Source organism: Myodes glareolus, chromosome 19 (assembly GCF_982192425.1).
Source record: "Myodes glareolus chromosome 19, mMyoGla1.1, whole genome shotgun sequence".
Taxonomy (NCBI): domain Eukaryota; kingdom Metazoa; phylum Chordata; class Mammalia; order Rodentia; family Cricetidae; genus Myodes; species Myodes glareolus.
This window is the reverse complement of record NC_142044.1, coordinates 7,796,374-7,817,955: the sequence shown is the minus strand read 5'-3', so window position 1 is coordinate 7,817,955 and position 21,582 is coordinate 7,796,374. Positions and strand designations below refer to the sequence as shown.

General features: G+C 42.7%; 1 protein-coding gene across 9 annotated transcripts in view; it reads right to left on the bottom strand.

The window, feature by feature from the left end:
- Window positions 1-21,582, bottom strand: part of Oxr1 (oxidation resistance 1) — a 375,562-nt gene that overhangs the window by 58,696 nt on the left and 295,284 nt on the right. Inside the window, exon 1 of one of the 9 annotated variants that reach the window (XM_085679010.2) lies at window positions 3,884-4,151. The exons of 4 other annotated variants lie outside the window; for them this stretch is intronic. In XM_085679010.2, the coding sequence (XP_085535136.1) occupies window positions 3,884-4,091 (208 nt within the window). In that variant the 5' untranslated portion in view covers window positions 4,092-4,151. Of the gene's footprint in view, window positions 1-3,575; window positions 3,600-3,883; window positions 4,152-21,582 lie in introns of those variants that run through there. 4 more of the 9 variants (XM_085679013.2, XM_085679008.2, XM_085679011.2 and 1 more) reach the window with 4 other exon arrangements.

Sequence of the window (21,582 nt, the reverse complement as noted above, 5' to 3'; positions counted from 1 at the left end):
GCCCAGGGCACCTCCCCTGCAGACACCACTCAGCCACAGCCATAGCCATGCAATCAGATCAACTGTCACTGAATCATTATTTAACAGTGGCCTTCAAGTTCAAGAGCGGCCAATCAGAATGCAGAAGGGAGTTAGTAGTATTTCACGGCTTGCTTCACACAGTTCCCATGGTTCTGAAACCATCCAAACAGTTCTCTTGCAGGTCCATGATTCAGCAGACAGGATTTTAGCAGCTGAAAAGTGAAGTAGATCTTATCACAGAATTTACTGCAGTGACCTTGTGGTTCAAATCCAAGGGAACGAAATATAACTTTCTGTTGTTTCTCAAATCAAGCACCCTGGCGGTTATGTGAGCCATTTCGTCTTAGCTCTCTATATTTCCAGAGCACAGATATAAAATTCAGTAAGAAGTTTAGCAAATTGAGAGAAGTCAAAGCAATCAATCAAACAAATGACTTTCCGAAACAGAAGCATTTGGGGATGAATCAGTTCAAAAGCTCTGGGTTATTCTCCACCCCCTTCTTATCGGATCATTTTTTTTCTTCAGCTCCATATATGCACAAAACGTTATAAATGGCTCACTATCCAGTTCAGCCGTGTGCAGCTGAGGTCTGTGAACAGTACTGAAGCCACCGATCGCCGACTTTGGAGACTTAAAAGAACTGCTCACTATTGGGTTCAGAACTTCCAGACATGACAACAGCCATTTTAGTAAAAATGGTTCCTTGACGCCCCCTACTTCTGCTATCCTCTACTATTCACCTTCCCAGCCAGCGGAAGTGAGGGACTAAGATGGACCTGGGAGCCAGCTTCAATGTCTTCTCCCAGGCCAGGTCCGAGTACTGAGTTGGGAAGAGGGAGAGATTTGTGCACGGCGAGGCCACACCCTCTTTCCATTTCAAATCCAACTGATCTAGGAAGTAGCCTCAGGAAGAAGATAGGTGGAGCTCTGAAGTGAACACCCAGTATAGTGTTTTTTCAGGGCCGAGCCCTGAATTCAGGCAGGCCTTGGAGTACATTAATCAAGTGCTACACGCCTGGACTGTGATTGAGCTTTTAAAATAAGGACAGCTAAATTAAACATAGTCTTTTAAGTCTAAAAGGTAAATGAAAGGAAAAACTAAATGAAGCTATTTAAAGGACACTGCCAGCAACTGGGAAAACAAGGCTGATGAAAGAGAGTTTTGGCAAAAGTTAATGTTTATATTAACCTGTCAAATGCACTGATCTGTATTCACTGACTACGATACGATTTACTAAATGTTGTTAAAGGATACATGACATGTACGCCAGGGGACCTCAACCTGAGGGCTGCAACCCCTGTGTGGCTGAACGACTATTGGGAAACACAGACACTTACAAGATGACTCACAACAACGCGATTCTATGGTTGGGGTCAACACACCATGAGGAACTGTATTGGAGGGTCACAGCATCAGGAAGGCGGAGAGCCACCAGTGTGGGCCGTTGTCCTAACCCCAATAAGAACAGTGTCTAATAAGGGAGCAGGTTTTAAAGTACGGATTAAACTATGTTGCTTCCGTAGTTTTTGTTGCGAACAATGTGGCGGCATCCTTACTGTGCCTCAACTGTTCTGAAACTGCCCTCTTCCTGGGGAGATTTAACTCAAAGGCTAGAAGCTGACCAATGGGAAGGGAGCTGCCCTGGGGAAGAGTCAAGGTGACAGAACTCAGCAGCCTGATATATGGACTGTTTGCAGAAAGTGGAAAATCAAACTGCACGACCTAGGTTTTCTCTGGTCTCTCTCTAGACTGTCCGTGGCAAAACCAGGACACCATTATCCTTAGAAACCTGAAATGATAAGCAGCAAGGTCTCCAACAACAGACAGGGCTCCTGGCTGCAGACACCGATAGGAATGTCAGTGTCTGTAGCAGGAAACATAGCTGAAGGTATTATTCAAGGTAGAAGACAGGCATGGGAAACGCTGGCTGTAAGAAACAGCAAACCTATCTCAAAGAATAGCAGAACCTAAAGGACACAGATGCAAGAATGGCTCTGGTCCAAACCCAGTTGCAAGGTCTAAGGAATAAAATTCTCATTCGAAACGAAGACTGCTCAGAAATCTTAAAAGTCCAGTTTGTTGTAGACAAACCTATACATGCTGCTTCTCAGAATCAGGAAAATGTAGGGAGCTACATGTATGCTGGTCAGGTGTCCCACCTAGAAGCTGTGTCCACAGCAACCATAAGGCAGAGAGTAACCAAATCTTTGGTGGGGCACTTATTTCTGTCTTCAGAACTCTGTATCATAACTTCAGAGACATGCCCCATTTTGAACATGCTACTTCCTAGCTTTCTCGACCATCAAAGTCACAAGTTTTGCTTCCAAATGGTAAGACTCGATAGAGCTGAGAACCTGAGATTATTTAATCCAACCTCATTCACAAACAAGGAAACACAGGCCAAAAAAAAAAAAAAAAAAAAAAAAAGACCTGATAACTTCTTTGAGAAGTTATTGCTAGGATCAACCCACCCCACTCACGGACGGCCACACTGCCATGGCATCTCAAGGACTCTTTACACTGTGAGATTTGGGGCAGCATAAACCTTAAAAAGAATGAACAATGAATTCATAAGCAGTTTCAACAGAAGAGACGTTTGGATAGCTTCTGACACTAATTCTGAAGGAAAACGCCAGTCCCACTGGGGCTCAAAGTATGTTCAGGAACGAAGGATCTGTGTGCGTTTGTACTCTGAGATATTAGTTACCTCGCTTTCTCATTTGGTAGCCCCGCATATTATATCGTCACCCATTCAGGGGCTGATCAATAGCAAGTGTCTCCAAGTAGGAGACTTGAGTTTCATTTTTAAAAACTCTTTACTCAGACATTTCAAGTCCTGTTCATTCCTCCAGTAACTTTACAAAATTACAACCTCCACATCCTTTAATGCTTCCTCTAATTTCAAAACCAGGAAGACAGGAGTTCTAGTGAAGAGACAAAATGAGTGAAGCAAGAAAAGATGTATTTAAAGGGACATGCTGAAACTAGATTTCCAAAGTTCGGTTTTTTCAAATTCCATAGCCACAAGACAGTGAGTGATGGACACTCCCTACTTCAAGGCTTCAAAATGCATAGTACTGCGGGGCTATGGATCAATTCTACGTGCTTTGTGCTTTTCCCTTCTGTTGAAAATGAAGCGCTCCTATGCACACCCTTCAAGCACCTATAAACATATGAAGACAAGCTGGCTAAAACCATGAATGGCTGATCCTACAGAAAGCCAATAACGCTGGGGAAACAACCATATGCATTACACCAAAATACAGATGCAGCATTTCCACTTCTTAAGGATGAGTAATATGCCATTATAAGGTCTTTAAAGAGTAGCCAACAGCCGCTGCCATGCTCGCAGAGAAGGAAGACAAAGTTCAGTGCAAGTAAGTGAGAAAAGTTTCCAGGTTGGGCCTCAAGAAAACACACGGTGCACATAAAACTCACTTAGGTTCCCAGATGAGGGAAGCGCTTTCGATTACAAAGTACCATTTGTTTTGCTTTGGTTTGGTTTTTTTTTTTTTTTAAATTAGGAACTGGGTCCTCGCAGCTGGCACGCACCAAGTAAAGGGAGTGTGGCCAAAGCCAGGGCCGAGCAGAGACATGGCATTCTGGAAGTCTAACTCCGCGGACGTCACAACTGGTTGGAGGAGGCAAAGGAGAGGAGGAAGGATCCCACACGGAACCGGGACAAGACGGTGGCGCCCGTCCCGCCTGGGGGGAGACCAGGAGAGGCCACCACGCAGCCGCTTGCGAGTCTTCGGGCCGCTCGCACACCTGCCCGCGCCCCCTCAGCGCGGCGCCGCCTCCCGGTCCCCGTCCCCGTCCGCGCGCGGGGAGGCGAGGCGCCGCAGGGACGGGGGACTCACCGGGTCCCTCGGGGCTGACCGGCGAGGGCGGCCGATGCTCGGCGGGCCCGCCGCCGGGGTCGCCCGGAGCCGGCTCCCGCAGGTAGTCCTCGAAGCGCACCTGCCGAGCTTCGCCGCCGCCTCCGCCGCCGCCGAGCCCCCACAGGCGGCTGGCCGTGCCCCGCAGCAGCCGGCCGCTCTTGCCGGTGAACGTGGTCAGGTAGTCCATGCCGCCGCCCGTCGCCACGGTTCTTTGAGGGCCGCGGCCGCCGCGCGACAGCGCCCGCCCAGCCTGCCGAGCCGGGGGCGGCGGCTCTGCGCCTGCAAGCGAGCGGCGCGGGCCGGGCCTCCTCGGGTCCGGGGCGGACCATCGGGCCGTTCGTCGGGGGAGCCTGCGAGCTCCGAGGGACCGGAAAGTGCTGCTTCGCGTTCCCGCGCTCCGGTCCGGGAAGAGCTTCACTTCGAAAAGTTTTAGTCGTCGTCTTCGATGGATTCAAAGTTGGAAATGCCAGGACCTTTAAGTCTCCCGCGCCAGTGCTCGTCGCCCTCCCCCACCGTCCCGCCGCGGTGGAGCAGCCCGCACCCCCCCTGCCCCGCCCCGCCCCGTCCCGAAGCCAGCCGGACTTTCTGGACCGCCGAGGAAGGGAGGACCCTTAGCCTCCTGCCCGAGGGCAGCGTGGGGCCCAAAGGCGGCCTGGACGCTTGGCTAGACTTTAGGGGAGTTCTAAGGACTAGCAAAGTTTTTACTAAGTGTGCGTGCGTGCGTGCGTGTGTGTGTGTGTGTGTGTGTGTGTGTGATTAAAACTAGCAAAGTTTTTGCTAGTGGTGTTGGAAACGTGTGTGTGTGTGTAAACCACGTAAATCCTTGTCCCTTTAAAAGAAGATTTAATGTCAAAGTGATGGCTACTTTAAAAGTTAAGATTGCAGTCTTATTGTAAATAAGGCAGTGGCCGTGGGTAAAGTTCGCCGGGAGTTTATGAACTTTTGCTGAATTGACTTTGTAGGAATCCAGCACGGTGACGGCTCCGAAGAGCAGATCTGCCTTTTTAAGATGGAAAGCAGGGACTTGAGAAAGAATGGTTGCTCTGACACACACTTACTACTCGGTTTTGTTTCCTGTGAGATCTGGCTAGGCTTTTCACGTCTGTTAGCTTTGCTAGTTTTCCCACAAATTAAACAAGCCCTCTTTTGCCAGTATAGTGAAGTATTTGGGGATAAATTGTGAATTGCATAGGACGTTAAACGGCTAAAGACTCTGAATAATGGAGTCCAGGAAATGCGGAACTTACTTTGCCCGGTTTTAACCCCATCTGAGGCCGCTGCCCTCTGATCGATATTTGAAATTTGTTGACTCACCTTTCTTCCCATGCTCGCACCATTATCAGTTTAAATTTCTCACTTGATTGGGTAAACTTTATAATCCCAACATCGGCATCAACTTTACACCTGGTTAAAAATATAGAATGTGTGGGCAGCGTCCCCAGAGTGTCTGATTTACAGTGCTCATGAGGAAAAGGCTAAGGAAATTGCATTCTCAGCAGGCAGTCTTAAGTTCCAAAGTGTTGCTAGGCTTAAAAATTGCTCCAGCCTTCCTTCTGTATCTCTCTCTTTTTTATTTAAAAGTTGTTTTTTTTTCATTTTACATACCAACCACAACTCCACCTCCCTCCCCTCCTACTGCTCCCCACCCCCTTATCCAATGGCCCCATCCACTCCTCAGAAAGGGTAAGGCTTTACACAGGGAGTTAGCAATGTCTGGCACCATCCCCCCCATAGGGAATGGGCTCCAGAAAGCAAGTTCAGGCACTAAGGATAAATTCTGGTCCCATTGCCAGTCTACAGACTTCTCAAGCCAGAGAACTGTCACCCACATTCAGAGAACCTAGTGGGTTTTCCAGCTGTCGGTGCAGAGTCAGAGAGCTTCCACTAGCTGAGGCCAGCTGTCTCTGTGGGTTTGATTTTGACCCCTTCACTCATATAATCCCTCCTTCCCCCCTCCCACTGGACTCCAGGAGCTCGGCCCAGTGTTTACCTATAGATCTCTGCGTCTGCTTCCATCAAGTCCTGGAATTAGGGTGGTTAATACGACTGCTGGGGAAGGTCAGTTCAGGCCCCCTCACCACTACTGCTTAGAGTCTTAGCTGGGGGCATCCTTGTGAATTCCTGAGAGTTTCCCTAGTGCCAGGTTTCACCCTAACCCTCTAATGACTCCTACTAAGACATCTCTTGCCCTCCTTTCCCTCAATGTCCCTTCCCTAACTCAACCATCCAGTTCCCTCATTCTCCTGCCCCTCCCCTTCCGCCCTCCCTTCCTCCCAATTCACTCAGGAGATCTCTTATTCCCCTTCCCAGGGGCATCTACGGATGTGTCTCTCTTAGGCTCCCCCTGTCACCTGGCTTCTCAGGGGTGGTGGATTGTAACGTGGTTATCCTTTCCTTCACGTCTAATATTCACTTATGAGTGAGAACATAATATGTTTGTCTTTCTGGGTCTGAGTTACCCTCACTCGGGGTGTTGTTTTTCAGCATCTCTTAAGGACCTCTTGGTTAGGCCATGTAATCAACAATGTTCGTCATCCCCCAAACTCAGCTGTTCAAGTCCTAATCCCCATGTGTTGGTTTATGGAGGTAATTAAGTCGTGAGGATGAAATCCTCTTGACTGGGACCAGTACCCTGGTAAGAGCAACCTCAATGAGCTCTCTGATCTACTGCAGTGTAAGGATTCACAGCTAAAGGAGTAACTAGAAAAGGGCACCACCACCAAAAGCTGCTCTAGCTTGGCACCCTGATTTTGAGTCTCTAGACTCTATGAAATAGTTTTGTTATTCATAAGCTACCCAAGAAAGGTACTTCCTTTTAACATCCCGACTGAGAACAGAGGTTTTAGTTTGTCTCATTTATATCTGGGAATTACATTTCAATAGAAGACATCACTAGGCTACCTCCACGGAGTTCTTTTGAGTCTCAGTATGCAAGCCAGGTTTGATGAGCACAGGCCTGCTTTCTGGTAACAGTGGAGGACAAAGAAGATGAAAAGTTCAAAGCCAACCTGCCCATTTTACCAAGACCTTGTCTGAAAATAAAATTTAGGGGAGGAGCATAGAGAAGGAGGGGAGGGGGGAAGAGGGTGCTTCAAAAATATTTTTAAAGAAAAATCTTGATTCTTGATCAACTGAAATTATTTTTCTAGGGTGGGTCTTTTATTGTCTTACCAAATTGACACTCTTTGTGATTACCATGAACAAATGGCGTTTGAGTTCTTCCTACCCAGTTAAACTTGTGCTTGTACATCCACACAGTAGAAATCTGCACGCTACCGTTTCAAATGCAATTTTATACGACGTTAACCCCCCACCCCCACTTTTTCTGCATCTGTATCAGAGAAGGCGAGGGCTGCTGGACAAACCCTGTACCTCACTGACCGAATACAAATTTGATTTAAAGTCCATTAGACCCTCCTATTTCCTGTAAGTCAATCTCCTGTTCTATGTTCTTCGTGTGTTGTCTCAGCTGTCATTTGGCTCCAGTGAAGTGCCGAATTTATCACTCCAAACTGTTGCATTGCCTTCTACGTGCCCCAGAAAACCATAGGCCATCAATACAAGAGCTCGCTTTCCTTCCCTTCTTCCTCTTACCTTCCCGTACAAGTTCCTTTCCATACCTTGACTCAGAAAGAGGTCCTTATCCTGTCCCGACCTCTCCCTAAAATCTACTTTTGATCTTGGCCTGTGTTGTCTGTGACGTGCCGACCTGTGAGTCTTTCAATTACAGATTCCCTCTGGCACCTCCTTTGCTCTTACCCTAGGCCAGCAGCATAAATCTGTGTTGTCAAAAACAAAAGAAAAAAAACAAAAACAAGAAAAAAAAACAAAACAAAAACAACTTTACCTGCATACCATACTTGCTTGTAGATTGCCTTTTACCTCGTTTTTAATGTCTGCTCGCTAGTGTATAATTTACATACCATAAAATCCACCCCTTCAAAGTGTACAGATTGAGGAAATATCATGAACAACTTTGTCTTTAAACATTCCATCATGTGAAAATTAGCTTAACGGTTAGATGCTCCCCATTCTACCCGCTGCCGTCAGCCAGCACTAACACACTATCTATGGACCTGCTTTAATAAGAATCCCATGTAAAGAAATCATGGCCTATGGACTTCAGATTCATCTCCTTTCGCCTCGTGTACCAGCCCCAGACCTTTTTCATCTGCAGGAGTATCTGTACATCCCATAATGTTTCCCTGGACAGAGACCACATTTGGACATTGGGATTTTCCTGATTCAATAATTATTAATAATGTTATGACCACCTGTGCATCTAAGTTTCTTTTTTGACATATTTCACTTGAGTATATACAAAAGAATGCTAAAATGACCGTTTTTAATCTACATGTCGAAATGTTCCATATTAAACTTCCAACTGTTTTCTTTGCAGTAATGGGACAATTAATCCTCAGGTTCATATGACAATTCAAGGTGACACAAAGTGCCAATTTAAAACGAAGAATGTAAAAAAGAACAAAGCTAAAGGTCTTGTATTGCCCAATGTCAAAACATAAAAGTTACAAATTGTGTATTGGCATAAAGACAGACATAGATCAATAGTATAGAATCAAGCACTAAGAAATAAAGTTTTAATGGTATTGGTTTTCAACAGGGATGCCAAGGACATTTAACTGGTGTGTGGGCGTGGGGATGCTGTCTGCAATGAACAGTTCTGGAATGATTGGTAGCCACATACCAAAGAAAGAGCTGAGATTCCTCCCTCATACCAAACACACATGTTAACTCAACATGGCTCAAAGAAGCAACTGTAAGCGCTAAAACCATCGACCTCTAAGAGGAACATGGGGGTGCAGAAAGTCTGCCCAGTCTCGGGTGACAAGACGTAGACATGACAGCAGAAGCTTCACAAAACCTAAGAAAAGCCCCTTACTTCCCGTCAGTGAAATGCAGTTAGCAGCCAATAAATACTAGTTTCTTCTATTACAGTAATGGAGTGAAAAAGCAAAACTCTACTAGCATTTTGGTGACACTGAGTGGAAACTGCTGATTCTGTAGACAGCAGGTGCAGAAGGATAGAGTGGCTCTTCCTGCAAGGGCATTTGGGCAGGATCTCTGCTCATTTTTAAAGCATCTATACTTGAATTCACAGGCACACGTCTTGGGATAGGCCCTACTTATGTCTGAAATGTCAGTTTCCTGTAGCCATTAAAAACATTTAAATGGCAATGGGTAAATAAATAAGATGTTTATGTATTCAAAAATTAAAAACCATTTGTTCTTGCTGAACACAGTAGCATGTACCTGTAACACCAACGCTCAGGAAACTGAGGCAGGAGGATTTCTGAGGCCAGCCTGCGCTACATAGTACTTACTCAAAGGGAAGGAAAGATTTTTTGGTATGGTTAGTAAAAATGTCCTGAAAATAATTATATATATATATATATATATATATATATATATATATATATATATATATGGAGGAAAGCAAGGTTCAGAATACCTCCTATATATGCTTCATTTTTGAAAACAGAACAAAGTATATGAATCCACATATAAAGTTTTGTTAGCACATGTAAGAAAGTAGGAGCTAGCCTTACCCCTGGGGGTTCAAGACTGTAATCTTACTACTTGGGAAGCTTGTTCAGGAAGGTGGAAAGTTAAAAGTCTGTTTGTCTTACAGAATGAATTCAAAGCCAGATTGGACCATTGTTGGAAATATGATTCAATACACACACACACACACACACACACACACACACACACACACACACAAGCATGGCGGGGGGAGAAACAGACAAGCAGAGAGATAGGGAGGGAGGAAAGGAGAGAGACAGAAAGATAGAGAGAGAGGAAGAGAGAGAGAAACAGACACACACAGAGGAGAGAGAGACAAAGATAGAGAAAGTGAAGGAGAGAGGGAGAGACATACATGTGTGTAAAGGAATGGGGATGTGGCTCAATGGTATGGTGTTTGTGCAGGAGGCCCTCAGTTCAACCCCCTGTATCTAAGAGAGAAAAAGTGGGGAGAGAAAGGAAACTTGTTGCTTTCTGACAAAAGTAACTTAGGTTACATGGAAAGGCTGAACACTCATTGCTGTACAGTATGTATACATAGCTCATTAGAATGTTTTTGGATTTAAAGTATTTCAAGAAGTCTATTCTGTCTTCTCGGAAGTTGTGAGATGATGCGATATTAAATAAACCACTGTTACTCAGCTCTGGTTAAAATAATATTTCAGATAAAAAGCTGTATTTCTTAACCACCAGTTCTTAATGCACCGGTGCAGTCCATCCTTTCTCTCCGGGGTAATCTTTCTATCAGTTTAGGTCACTGGAACACCGTATACATGGCTCGGCTCAGCCTCATTATTAAGAACATGGGCCCCAAGGCCTACCTTAGATTCTGTTGTTCCCACTGCCAGTGCTGTAATGGGAAGCACCTGACTGAACCTCTCAGTCCTGTGGCCGCCCTACCTATGAAAATAGAAAAGTTGAAGATTTAACAAGAATGCAGGAGCCATGGGTGGAGAGATAGCTCCGTGGTGAAGTGTGTGCTGAGTCAGCATGAAGAACTCGGTTCAGTCCTCACCGTCCATGTAAAGAGCTGGCCACAGTGACACACACATTTAATCCCAGTGCTTTCGTTGACAGGTAGATCCCCAGGGGGCTTGCTAGACAGCAAGTTTAACCTAACTGTGGAGACCCAGGTTCAAGTGAGAGACCCTCACTTAAATAATGTCTTTAAATAAAAATAGTGTGCAGCTCCTAAGGAAAAACTCCCACCCTATTACACATGTGTGAACACACGTGCACGCACATGCACACACACACATGCACACACACGCACATGCCTTCCATGTGCCTAGAAGACTGCCTGAACTACATTAGTACCTTAGAATGTGAGTTCTTTTATAACTCTTATTATAACAATTATTATCTTGCTCAATGCAGGAAATAATTGTATTGGAAGCTGATACAGAGTCTGGGGAGATGTCTCAGCAGTTAACAAAGTTTGTTTTTCTTCTAGAGGACCCAAATTTGGCTCCCAGAACCCACACTGGTCATCTCAGAACCACCCTTAACTCCAGTTCCAGTTAATATAACACCCCCTTCTGGCATCCAAAGGCACCTACATACATGCAGCACACACACACACACACACACACACACGTATATAAATAGAAATAAAATCTTTTTTTTAAAAAAAGAAACGAATACAGAAGACATTATGTTGGTATTTTGTGGATCCAATTTAAAAGTAATTCTGACACACATGTAGAATTTCCAATCAGGAAAAAAGTGAAAATGTAATAAATGTTTTCATCAATCAGATAGTAAGTTTTACCCTCTTACCTTAAGTTTCAAACACAATCACAATATTTTATTTTATTCTTAAAAAAGGAGTAGTACTCTGCCGTTTCCTTAGTGGTATCTTGTCTCATTGAAATAATTTTTTCACAGCTTTTTAAAAGAAAAGGGAAATATATACACATGATAAAAGAAAAATACAAGGAATATAAAAAGCTATATAGTGGTAATTTTTCACCTCTTTGCAAAATAAAGGTTCCATGGTTTCTTTTGTACTGCACACATGTTTATGTGCACTGGTGTGAGCATGTGTGCATGTCGATGTGTTGCTTCTATTGGTTAATGAATAAAGAACTGCTTTGAGTCTATGGCAGGAAAGAACAGAACTAGGTGGGGAAAGCCAGGCTGCATGCTGGGAGGAAGAAGGGTGGAGTCAGAGAGACATCATGGAGCCGCCAGAGATAGACATCCTGAAACATTGCTGGTAGGCCACAACCTCATCTTGATATACAGGTTAATGGAAATGGGTTAAATTAAGATGTAAGAGCCAATACGAAGCTAGAGCTAATCAGCCAAGCAGTGATTTAAATAATACAGTTTCTGTGTGATTATTTTGGGTCTAAGCTAGCTGGGCGGCTGGGAAGAGCAAGTGGCCCTCTTCTCCAACACATTGTTTTACTTAAATTTATTTATATCAAAGACTTTTTATACTAAAGCATGTTAGAGCAAGTTCATTGTTAACCTAGCTTTGGAATTGAATTTATTGTAATCTATTGAACAAAGCTGTTTTGTGAGTTCCAAGAGTATTCAACTCCATGACATTTATTTATCAAAAGTTATGGTGTGATAAACTTCAGGAAAGCACTTTGCTCATTTGTAGGAGCTGTGTGCGTGCATGAACTGACATTATTAGCTAATTAAAGAACAGTTCCCTTAGATCCCAGAATTTAAGAAAACTCTCCCTTGACACCCCTACTCTGAGAATGCATTGTTCTTTTGATTTTGGCAACAATTGCAGTATCTATTGCTTAAAATAAGACCAGTAACTAACCTACCTTTAAATGTGAAAGTTTCAAGTAATCTTTTTTTGTCAGATGTCTGTGAATCAAATCCTGTGTCTCTAGTTCATGCTAGCAAACGCTTTACTACTGAGCCAAATCCCATAACCCACCAAGTAAGACAATTTTTGCTGAAAGTAGAAACTTGATTAAAAAAAAAAGACAAGAAAACTGGAAAAATCACCCTGATTTTATTATTATACCCAAAAGTGATAACATTGAATCATTTAAAAACAACCAGAACTATATTTCCAAAATATACCTGTTTGTGCTTTTCAAATTTTCCTGCTGGGTTATTTACGTATTAAGGAAACTCTTGTTCAGTTGGAAAGTTTGATGCGGCTGATGAAGTCCTGGTTACTATCGTCTCTGTGATCCTTTCCCTGCTCCCACCCAGATCAGTCAGTCCCACTTTGCCAAGCTCCCCCAGTTCAAGCTCACGTCTTATCTCTTTGTAAATCTGATATCACGTGACTTTTCTATTAATAACTCTTTCCTGGCATTCTCCCTGGCCCATTGCAACTGTTAGAGATAGATTCACCACTGCGTGCATTACTTTTGTCAAAATACTTTCTAATGCCAATGAAATTATTGGATCTTGGAGAGCTGGGAATTTGCCTGAAAGAAGAAAATCTAGACCTTTTTCTCAAACTGAAGTACCTGAGCAGTGGGTGTCTGATGGCAAAAAAAGCTTTACACAAAATGGTAAAATGCAATTCCTATCCTGATTAAAAGGCTGGCCACATCAATAAACAGTGATAAACACCTGGGTCCTCACGAAGTCAGACTACGTTAGAGCATCTACCTGGCAACTATTATGGCATAGAAATGTCAGCACTCCATTTCTGAAGGGAGAAGCAGAAACAGCAACAGACTTAATGAACCTGACACTAAACAAAGATGTTTCAAAAGTGTTAAGAAACAGGGAATGCATCTCTTGCACAATCGGTACATCAAGATCTGTCAGTTAGTCTACAGCCTACCTTGGCACAGGGCCAGACTCTGGCTACCCAGGACTTTAACTGTTCTTTTCTTTTTCTAACAACTTCCCCCCTTCTTGTGAAATTCAAAGCCTTAGTGCTTCTATGTCCACAAAAAGGCTACACTTCCAAACCAGGAGCATTCCAGGGTATCAGAGTACCAGACCGGAAGATGATAACATATTCAGCTATGATTACAACATTAAAGCCTTCATACGGTCTTCTAGTAGACAAGGGACGGACTCAACAGCATTGCCCTGCGTTTATAATCATCACCATCCCTACTATACATCAAATAACTGTTTTTTCCTTAATTATGAATATTAAAAAGTTAGTTCCCGCACTTATCAGAAAACCACTTCCATGTCAGTGCAACAAAATGGGGACCTACCATACCATCATTAAGAATTATAATTAAAACCCAGGTCACAATAATTCACATCAACTTAAACATAGAATTATTTCACATCCTACTGAAGGTAATAATTACAGTTACATAATGACAGCCTTAAAGACTCCAGCCCTGGGATGAGGCGGCTTCTAGGGCTTCTGGATCAATTTCGCTCAACTCCTTGAGTGAATGCCAAGAGTATTACAATATCTGCCTGCAGTTGTGAGAACCCAACAAAGGAGTTTGGGGATGGGGCTATCAGAATCTCCAGGGAATAATCTTATATTGTGGAGGCAATTCTAAATCTAATTAGAATGAAACACTTTAATTCTCCTTCCAGCACAGGTTTCTGCCCGATTCTTTGTGATTGCTGTAGAGAGTGTGTCTGACAGGGGACTGCGCACCCAGCCACAGTGCGTTCCCAGTCTCTGGATCCTTGGGACCCTTTCTGCAGATCTCGTTCCATTTTTTCTCCTCTTTACATACTACTCTGACTTACTCTACTTATTAATAAAATATTCATATTCTTCCTAAAAGGCTTAGGAAAGCATTTGTAATGTATTAATACCTCATCTTAACGTTAATCGCAGACACTTAGATATTTTAAAGTTATATTTAATTATATTGAGAGATTCTCTAGGTTAGAATTATTAAAAATAATTTCCCTGTCTTTGAATTTGTATTTTTTTAGATGAAGAATAGAGAAACAGAATGAGAAGTGTACAAGAAAGGGCAGTTATGATTTGGGGAGACCCTCACTCTGTTGACAATTATTACATGCTTTTGTGCAGACATCCAAGTTCCCAGATTCCCACTGTAGGACTGAAGCCCTCCCTCCCTGCTTCAGGGAGAACAGTCATGGAGATGGGGGATTCTGAATCCCGTGATATCTCAGCCTTGGACACACTGGAGTGTAACAAAGAAACAAGAGCCAGCCTTGAAGCCTGCCCATCTCTCTCCGGGTGAGTGCAGAGCCGGTTTGCACCTGCAGCAAGCTGACAGGACCATACATTGACAGAACTGCCTCCTTTCCTAAGGGTAAGGAGCATGCCCCGCTCCCCACCACACCACTTGAGAACCAAGCTAACAGTGTCAGGTCAATGCATTGTAAATGTCAGCATCCAGGAAAAGAAACCCAAACCCGGACAGGCATCCTTCAATGACCTAGCCGTGCCTAGAGAACTTCAGATTCACAAGGAATCAGGTACTGACCACTTTCTGCTATTCTAGACGTTGTTTTATGTCTCAGCCTCCCCAGAAGAGAGCAGACACAGCAATGCACCACATTCAAAGTCGCAGACTGTGCTACTCTAAGGCACGTACAGGCAGCCCTGACTCTTTGGCTACCCCATGAGAGAAGCAAGCAAGGCCCCCACACCCATCCCATCCGTTGCCAAGGCACTCAGGTGTTCACCCCAGTGGCAATTATTGATTGAACTGGACAAGGACTGTTTGACCGTCACTTTATACTTGTTTGCTTAGTTGCTAAGGGATCAGGAAGGAAGGGGTGTGGATGAGAATCTTAAAATATACAGAGAAATTAAAATATTGTTAGGACATTGCATCTGAGCTAGCCTTGCTAATACGCAGCAAAATATGTGGACACACACATGCATGCATCTTCTCACTAAATACCATATAAAGGAAACTTTGCAGCTTCTAGCTCCCTCGCCTTTAGTCCAGCCCAATACTGCAGACACAGTACTCTTAAATTCTCATTTTCTCTGTATTAAAAACACCAGCTCATAGCACTTCCTGTTGATAATGAGAATCAGCTGCGGGACTTTTTTAAAGAGCAAATTCCCCAGCTATCCACAGACACACCAATCCTAGACTGAGAGAGTGAGAACTCATGAGTCTGTATTTTTTAGACTATTAGTCAAGTTTAAGATGCTACTTCGCAGTTCTTCCAAGTGATTTCACATCTTTATTTCAATCATACTCTAAGTTATAAAACTAATTCTGGCAGTCACTGAGAAGAAATTACATATATGCCTTATACACATGTGTGAAAAAAAACCATAATTTTACTGAAGAGAGGTGACTTTCAACATTTCTAATGCTGTGACCCTTTAATACAGTTTATGTTGTGATGATCCCCAACCATAAAATTATTCCATTGCTACTTCATAACTGCAATTTTGCTACTGTTATGAATTATACTGTAAATACCTGACATGCAGAATATCGGGTATGAGACTTCAAGGGGGTCATGACCCACAGGTTGAGAATATCGCTGCCCCTGTCTCACATATGAGAACATGTGTCATATGGTGATGGTACAGAAGCAAGGTGCTGGATCATGAGCCTAGATCCCTGAGTCATTCTATAGGACTAAACATATAATCAAGGAATTCATTAAGAAATTAAGACTTATTATATAGCAAGTCATTGAGGTTTAGGACTCCATTTAATATTGTAACTGCAATCTAGTTTACCCAGAAGGGTGTTAGCAATGTTTAGTTTGCATTATTAAATCCTAAGGAAGACTGATACACCGAGGACAACATGAGTGATATTGTCAGGCTGATACATTGGTTTTTTTCAGGCACCTTCTGCCATTTCTGTATTTTGAAGAATACTCTGAGATTGTGAGACAGAAATTGGACGCTCATGTGTGCCAATAAGGATTTTCATTATGTGACATAACCAGGAACAAAACGACGAGGAACCAAAGTAAAACAGGTAGAATGGAGAGGCACTAAAGCTGAAGAAATTTATCAGTTATCTGTGATTTACATGGTAAGATTTTAGTTTTAAACCACCCCAATTCTCTCAATAAATAGCTTTCAATTAAAAAATATGAAGTTATTAAACATGTTTGTTTACAAAATTCATGTTTTAGATTCCACGTATTTGTGGAATTTAGATGTGGTATTCATCTAAAACGATACCAGAAAGGGTTTAAAGGAATTGCCTTTCAGAACAAAAAGTCTCAATTCTTTTTTTTTGGGGGGGGCATGGAGGTCGGGTCCAGAGCAAAAACCTAAGGTCTTCCCTGATTAGCATCAGCCTTAATCTCCTGCCTGTCTGTCTAGTAGACAGGGCCTGGGAAATAAGTGTAGGGCATCTCCCATTGAGATTTGAGTAGAGCAGAGAATTCAGGCCTTCCCCCCAGGAATGTTCCTACATCAAATTTCCATCTACATTTTACTCAGGCATTAGTTGTTTCTCTCCCAGTCCACTCACACACTGCTGAAGAACCAGGAGGACCATGCTTATCCCACTGGGAGATCCAGCTGCAACTGTTTTTGGTGGACGGTTGACTGGAGGTTAACTTTTATGTAAAACAAAAGCAGATAATACCTATTTGGGGGGGTTATATATGAAAACAAAGAGCATGATAGATATTATGGACGGTGTTAGGCACCTTATGTTTTTGGACTGAATATATTTAGATGTATTATCTTCTGGCTTTACCTGTTGCTCTGTACCAAGAGATGGAAAACCATGGCCTACACATCCAGTCTGGCCTTCAATAGTTATTGTAAATTGCATAGTATTGTAACACAACAGTGTCCAGTTATTTATGTGTTGTCTATGGCTGCTGTGGGGCTTCAGGACAGAGACAGCAAGTTGCAGAAGAACTCCCTCACAGACTGAAAATCTTTGCTTTGTTTCAGAAAAATTTTGTTGACTTTTTCATTCTGGCTTGCTGAGATCCTTTTGAAACTACTCCATACATCGTGCCATTGAAATGTCCCATTAGATTGAATCAGCCACAAATCTGCCCAATGACTTAGGTGTATTTCTAGCTAGCTTTTACATCTTAAATTAACCCATTTCTATTCATCATTGTATTGGCACTAGGTTGTGTCTTGCCGGTGAAACATGTTACCCCTTTGGCAGTTACATGGTGACTCCTTGACTCTGCCCATTCTCTCTCTCTATCTCTTTCAGCCTGGCTATATCCTGCCCTTCTATAGGCCAAAGTAGCTATATCCATTAACCAATAAGAATAACCTATATACAGAAGGATATCCAAGGTGGGCTTTTTCTGAACAGTGCTGCAGATTTGTTTAATGTCTTCCTATCATGTAGAAAAAAAATAAGGTTTAGAATGTAAATAATCACTGCTTTCTTCCCCACAGATTATTTCAGGCCGAAAATGTTTCCATATCCTTTCATTTCAATTCAACACCATTTTCTGAAAGTTGATGTTTTGGTTTGAATGTGAGGTATTGTGTTGCTGGTCTCCAGCTGGTGAAGCTGTTTTGGAAGGTTCCAGAACCCTAAGGAGATATAGCCTCACTGGAGGAAGCAGGTCATTGGGGGGGGAGGGGGTTTGAAGGGTTACAGCACTGTCCCACTTCCTATTTTCTCCCTGAGTCCTGAGTGTGGATGCCCTGTGACTAAGCAGCTTTCTGCTCCAACATCCAAACCTTCCATGCCTGTCGCCATGTTTCCCCCGGACTGACGGACTGTATCTCTCCCAAACTCTAAGTCAAAAGAAGCACTTTCTCCCTTGAGTTCGCATTGTCAGGGTATTTCATAGTTCATCACAGCAACAGTGAAAGAAGTCAACAGACTGTTTGTCCAGCTAGAGTTGTCTCGAAGAGTTTCCATCATCCAGATGGAGACTATCAAGCGCCACCAAATCTGATTTATCTTCTTAAGGACATACCAAGACTGTGTTTTTCAGATTCCTTTTGGTCTGAGGTTCTCAAGAGACTGATCTCTTCCTCTCAGATGGATTGCAAAATAATGTGTGCTGTTGCCAGGCTCGTCACAGAAGAGCTCAAGTTGGTGGGCTCCCCTCCTCTTTCTCAACAGCTTTTACGGATGAGCACGGTGGTGTAATACGCCAGCTACTAAGCATGGCTGTGCCACATGCCACAAGTGACACGGGTCTACAAGCACATGTGGTGGTGCATACCTACAATTCTAGTACTTGGATGCTGAGGCAGGTGGATTGTGAGATCAGCCTTGACAAAACCAGCCTAAATTCCATACTGAGACTTTATCTCAAACAGGAGGAGGGGGAAGGGAAAGAGGAGAAAGAAGCTGAAACAACAAAGGAGCCAATATGTGAATTTAAATTCCAAAATGTATCCTTAGAGAACCACCCATCACTCAGCTACTCTCAGAAACTGAAAATTTAGCAAGTTGAGATTTGAATACAACAGAAATGTCTAACAATATATGTATACATACGCACATACACGTCACACACACATATATATGTCACACACACATATATATGTCACACACATATATATATATGTTTGTGTGTTTGTTTGTTATAAGGTACAGTATATGTTTTCCAAATATTTCGCAATTCCTCCGATGTATTACCAAAAGGTCTCTGGTTCTGTGGCCACATATGAAATTTCTCAGTAACTCAGTTTCCTGTACCAAGGAGTTGACACTCATACAAAGTAGCTGTGGGGATCCTGGATGCACATCATCATCAGTCTTAGCCTATGCATCTCTATAGCCTAGCTCGTCTCTTCTTTATTCAGTTCCTTGTTGGGGATTAGAAGAAGAGAGTGCATGGGAATTAAACCTTGACCTTCTAATAACCTGTAAACAATGTATAGCTTCCCCAAAAGAGATTCTTCCCTGTCCTGCCTGCCTGGTGTTAGTGTGTGAATTCCCCAGTAGTGAGTTTCTGCTACATATTTACAGCCTCACAAGAGGTTGTGGCCTTGCTGACACCCACTGGAGAGTTTTCTGCCACCATTGATGATCTATACCTGACAATACGCCATTCCTGCTTATGTTACTTGTAAGTGCAAAGTTCAGCAAAGATCTTGTCAAATATCATTATTTTCTTCCCATTTCCCTTTCTCATGACCTTCTTTGGAGAGCTTGATCAGGGGTGGCAATGACTTCTCTTAGTTCTAGACTTTCAATTAGATTAAAATACCTCTTGTTTATTTCCTGCCTTTCTATAGGATTGTAATGAGAGCAGAGATTTTCCCTCCTATTGAGAATATGGTCTGGCACTCAGATTTGTATTTGTGGAATGAATGAAAGAAATAATTGTTTCTGCTCCCTGCATTTGGCCCAGATGCTTCCTACAGCCCCTAAGTTGGAAAGAACAAAGCTAACGTCCTTCTCTTCCCCACAAATGCCCAACTATTATGTGACACATTTTTCTCTGACTACTCAGCCTCAGCTACATATTCTTGGACTCCTGACAAGTTTTGAAAATCCCCAGAGTCAGGCCACACCCAGACCCATGAAATGCGGACGTGTCTGTTGTTGGCTACAGAGAGCCAGTAGGAAATGTCTCAGCTGATGTCAAGGCACAGACAAGTTTTAGAGTTACTACAGGCTTCCTGCTGGGTCCATTGTAGCTTCCTATCTTTTTCATGAAACTGTACTCCAGAGAAGAGTAAATATCATGACAATATCTCTGGAAGAATCGCTGGATAAAGCAAAGAAGATGCATGGTTTCCCATGCAAGCCTTTGCACTAAGTGTTTTTCAAACATTGATTCAAGTATAACGCACACTGTCTCTGTGAAGAAGGTCATAGAGCTGACCTGTGCAACCAGGAAACTTCCTGGAAATTCCTGAAGGAGACAGCATTTGGCAGGTCAATCAAGTGTCCCCATGTGTTCCTTTTGAACTGATTGACACACATAACACATGGGGCTTTCAGAAACAATAATTCACTCTTTACCCAAGTAGGGTTCCTGGATGGTCATGTGACTCAGCTAAAGGTATATTTCAGATAAATGGCATCTATATGGGTTATATCTATGCCAAAAATGTCACTTGCTGTTTGTCTGGGATTCAGATTTACCTAGGTGCCCCCTCATTTTACTTATTAGGTCTGGCAACCCTACCCGTAGGGATAATTTGACAATGTCTGCTAAAGCAAGGGCATACTATTGTGAAATACACTAGGATGAGGCCAAGGATGCTACAAACAATGTCACAGTGTTCAAGATGTCCCTTCAATGTCCAGATTCCAAGGTCAATAGAGCCCACATTGAAAATACTGGTTGAGGAGACATTGGGAAAGATTAAATCTTCTTTTAAATACATCATGTCCCCGGGGAACTTTTATAACATGTTTTAAGAAAGCTTATTTTATCCTGCATCTGGTCACATTATTTAACATCCTTAACACTTGCACTTGATGTGCTCCACGCAGAGAGAGCCTTCTTCCACTGGCCCTGGTACTCACTTCACAGGGATGGGGAGGGGAGCCGACTGCTGCTAGTTTAAAACGTGTCTGTCTGTGCTTGTTCTTTCAGCCTCAAGTACATTTTCCCTAATAGCTTTGTGGTTCCATTTAAGACATCCCATCTCTGAAGTCCTCTTTACACCAGTTGAACTTGGCTGCAATTAGCACAGAGGAATCTGGGACTGAGGAAGGAGGTGTGATATATGCCCATATGTTAAAGGGAAAAGAGAGCTGCGTGTGAAGTGCTTATTGCTAACAGCAGGATGCTTCTTTAGCTAGTAACCTACATTGCATGTGAACATTAGTAATATGATAGCATGTATTTAATAGCTCTAAAGTTATACTGCTGTCCATAAACATGTTTGCTTAAAACGTTAATGAAATTTGGAATGAATTTAATCTTTGCAATTTTACAGAAAGCAGATAGTGACTTGTCATGATTAAGGCTAAGTAGATTTAACTTTATTATATGCATGTATCTTAGTTTGATTTGGGAACTTGTAAAAGTAGTCTGGGTATTCTTGCAAATATTATGTTTAAATATGGTGTGTATTTGGTTAACATTTTAAAAACCATTTCTTTAAGAATTTGTGTTTAAACATTTTCTCATGGCAGAATTTGAACTTCAAAAGATTAACTTTGCTTTAACAGATGTAACTTTAATGTATCCATTTTAAGAGGCTTCAGAAAACTGATTTGCAAAGTAATAGATGATTGTGCCATAAAATGTTCTAGCATGAATTCTTTTCTCAAAGTAAAAGTTACTTGCTATACAGTTTCTGTGTGTGTATGTGTGTATTAGTGTGTACACGTCAGTGTGTGTATGTGTGT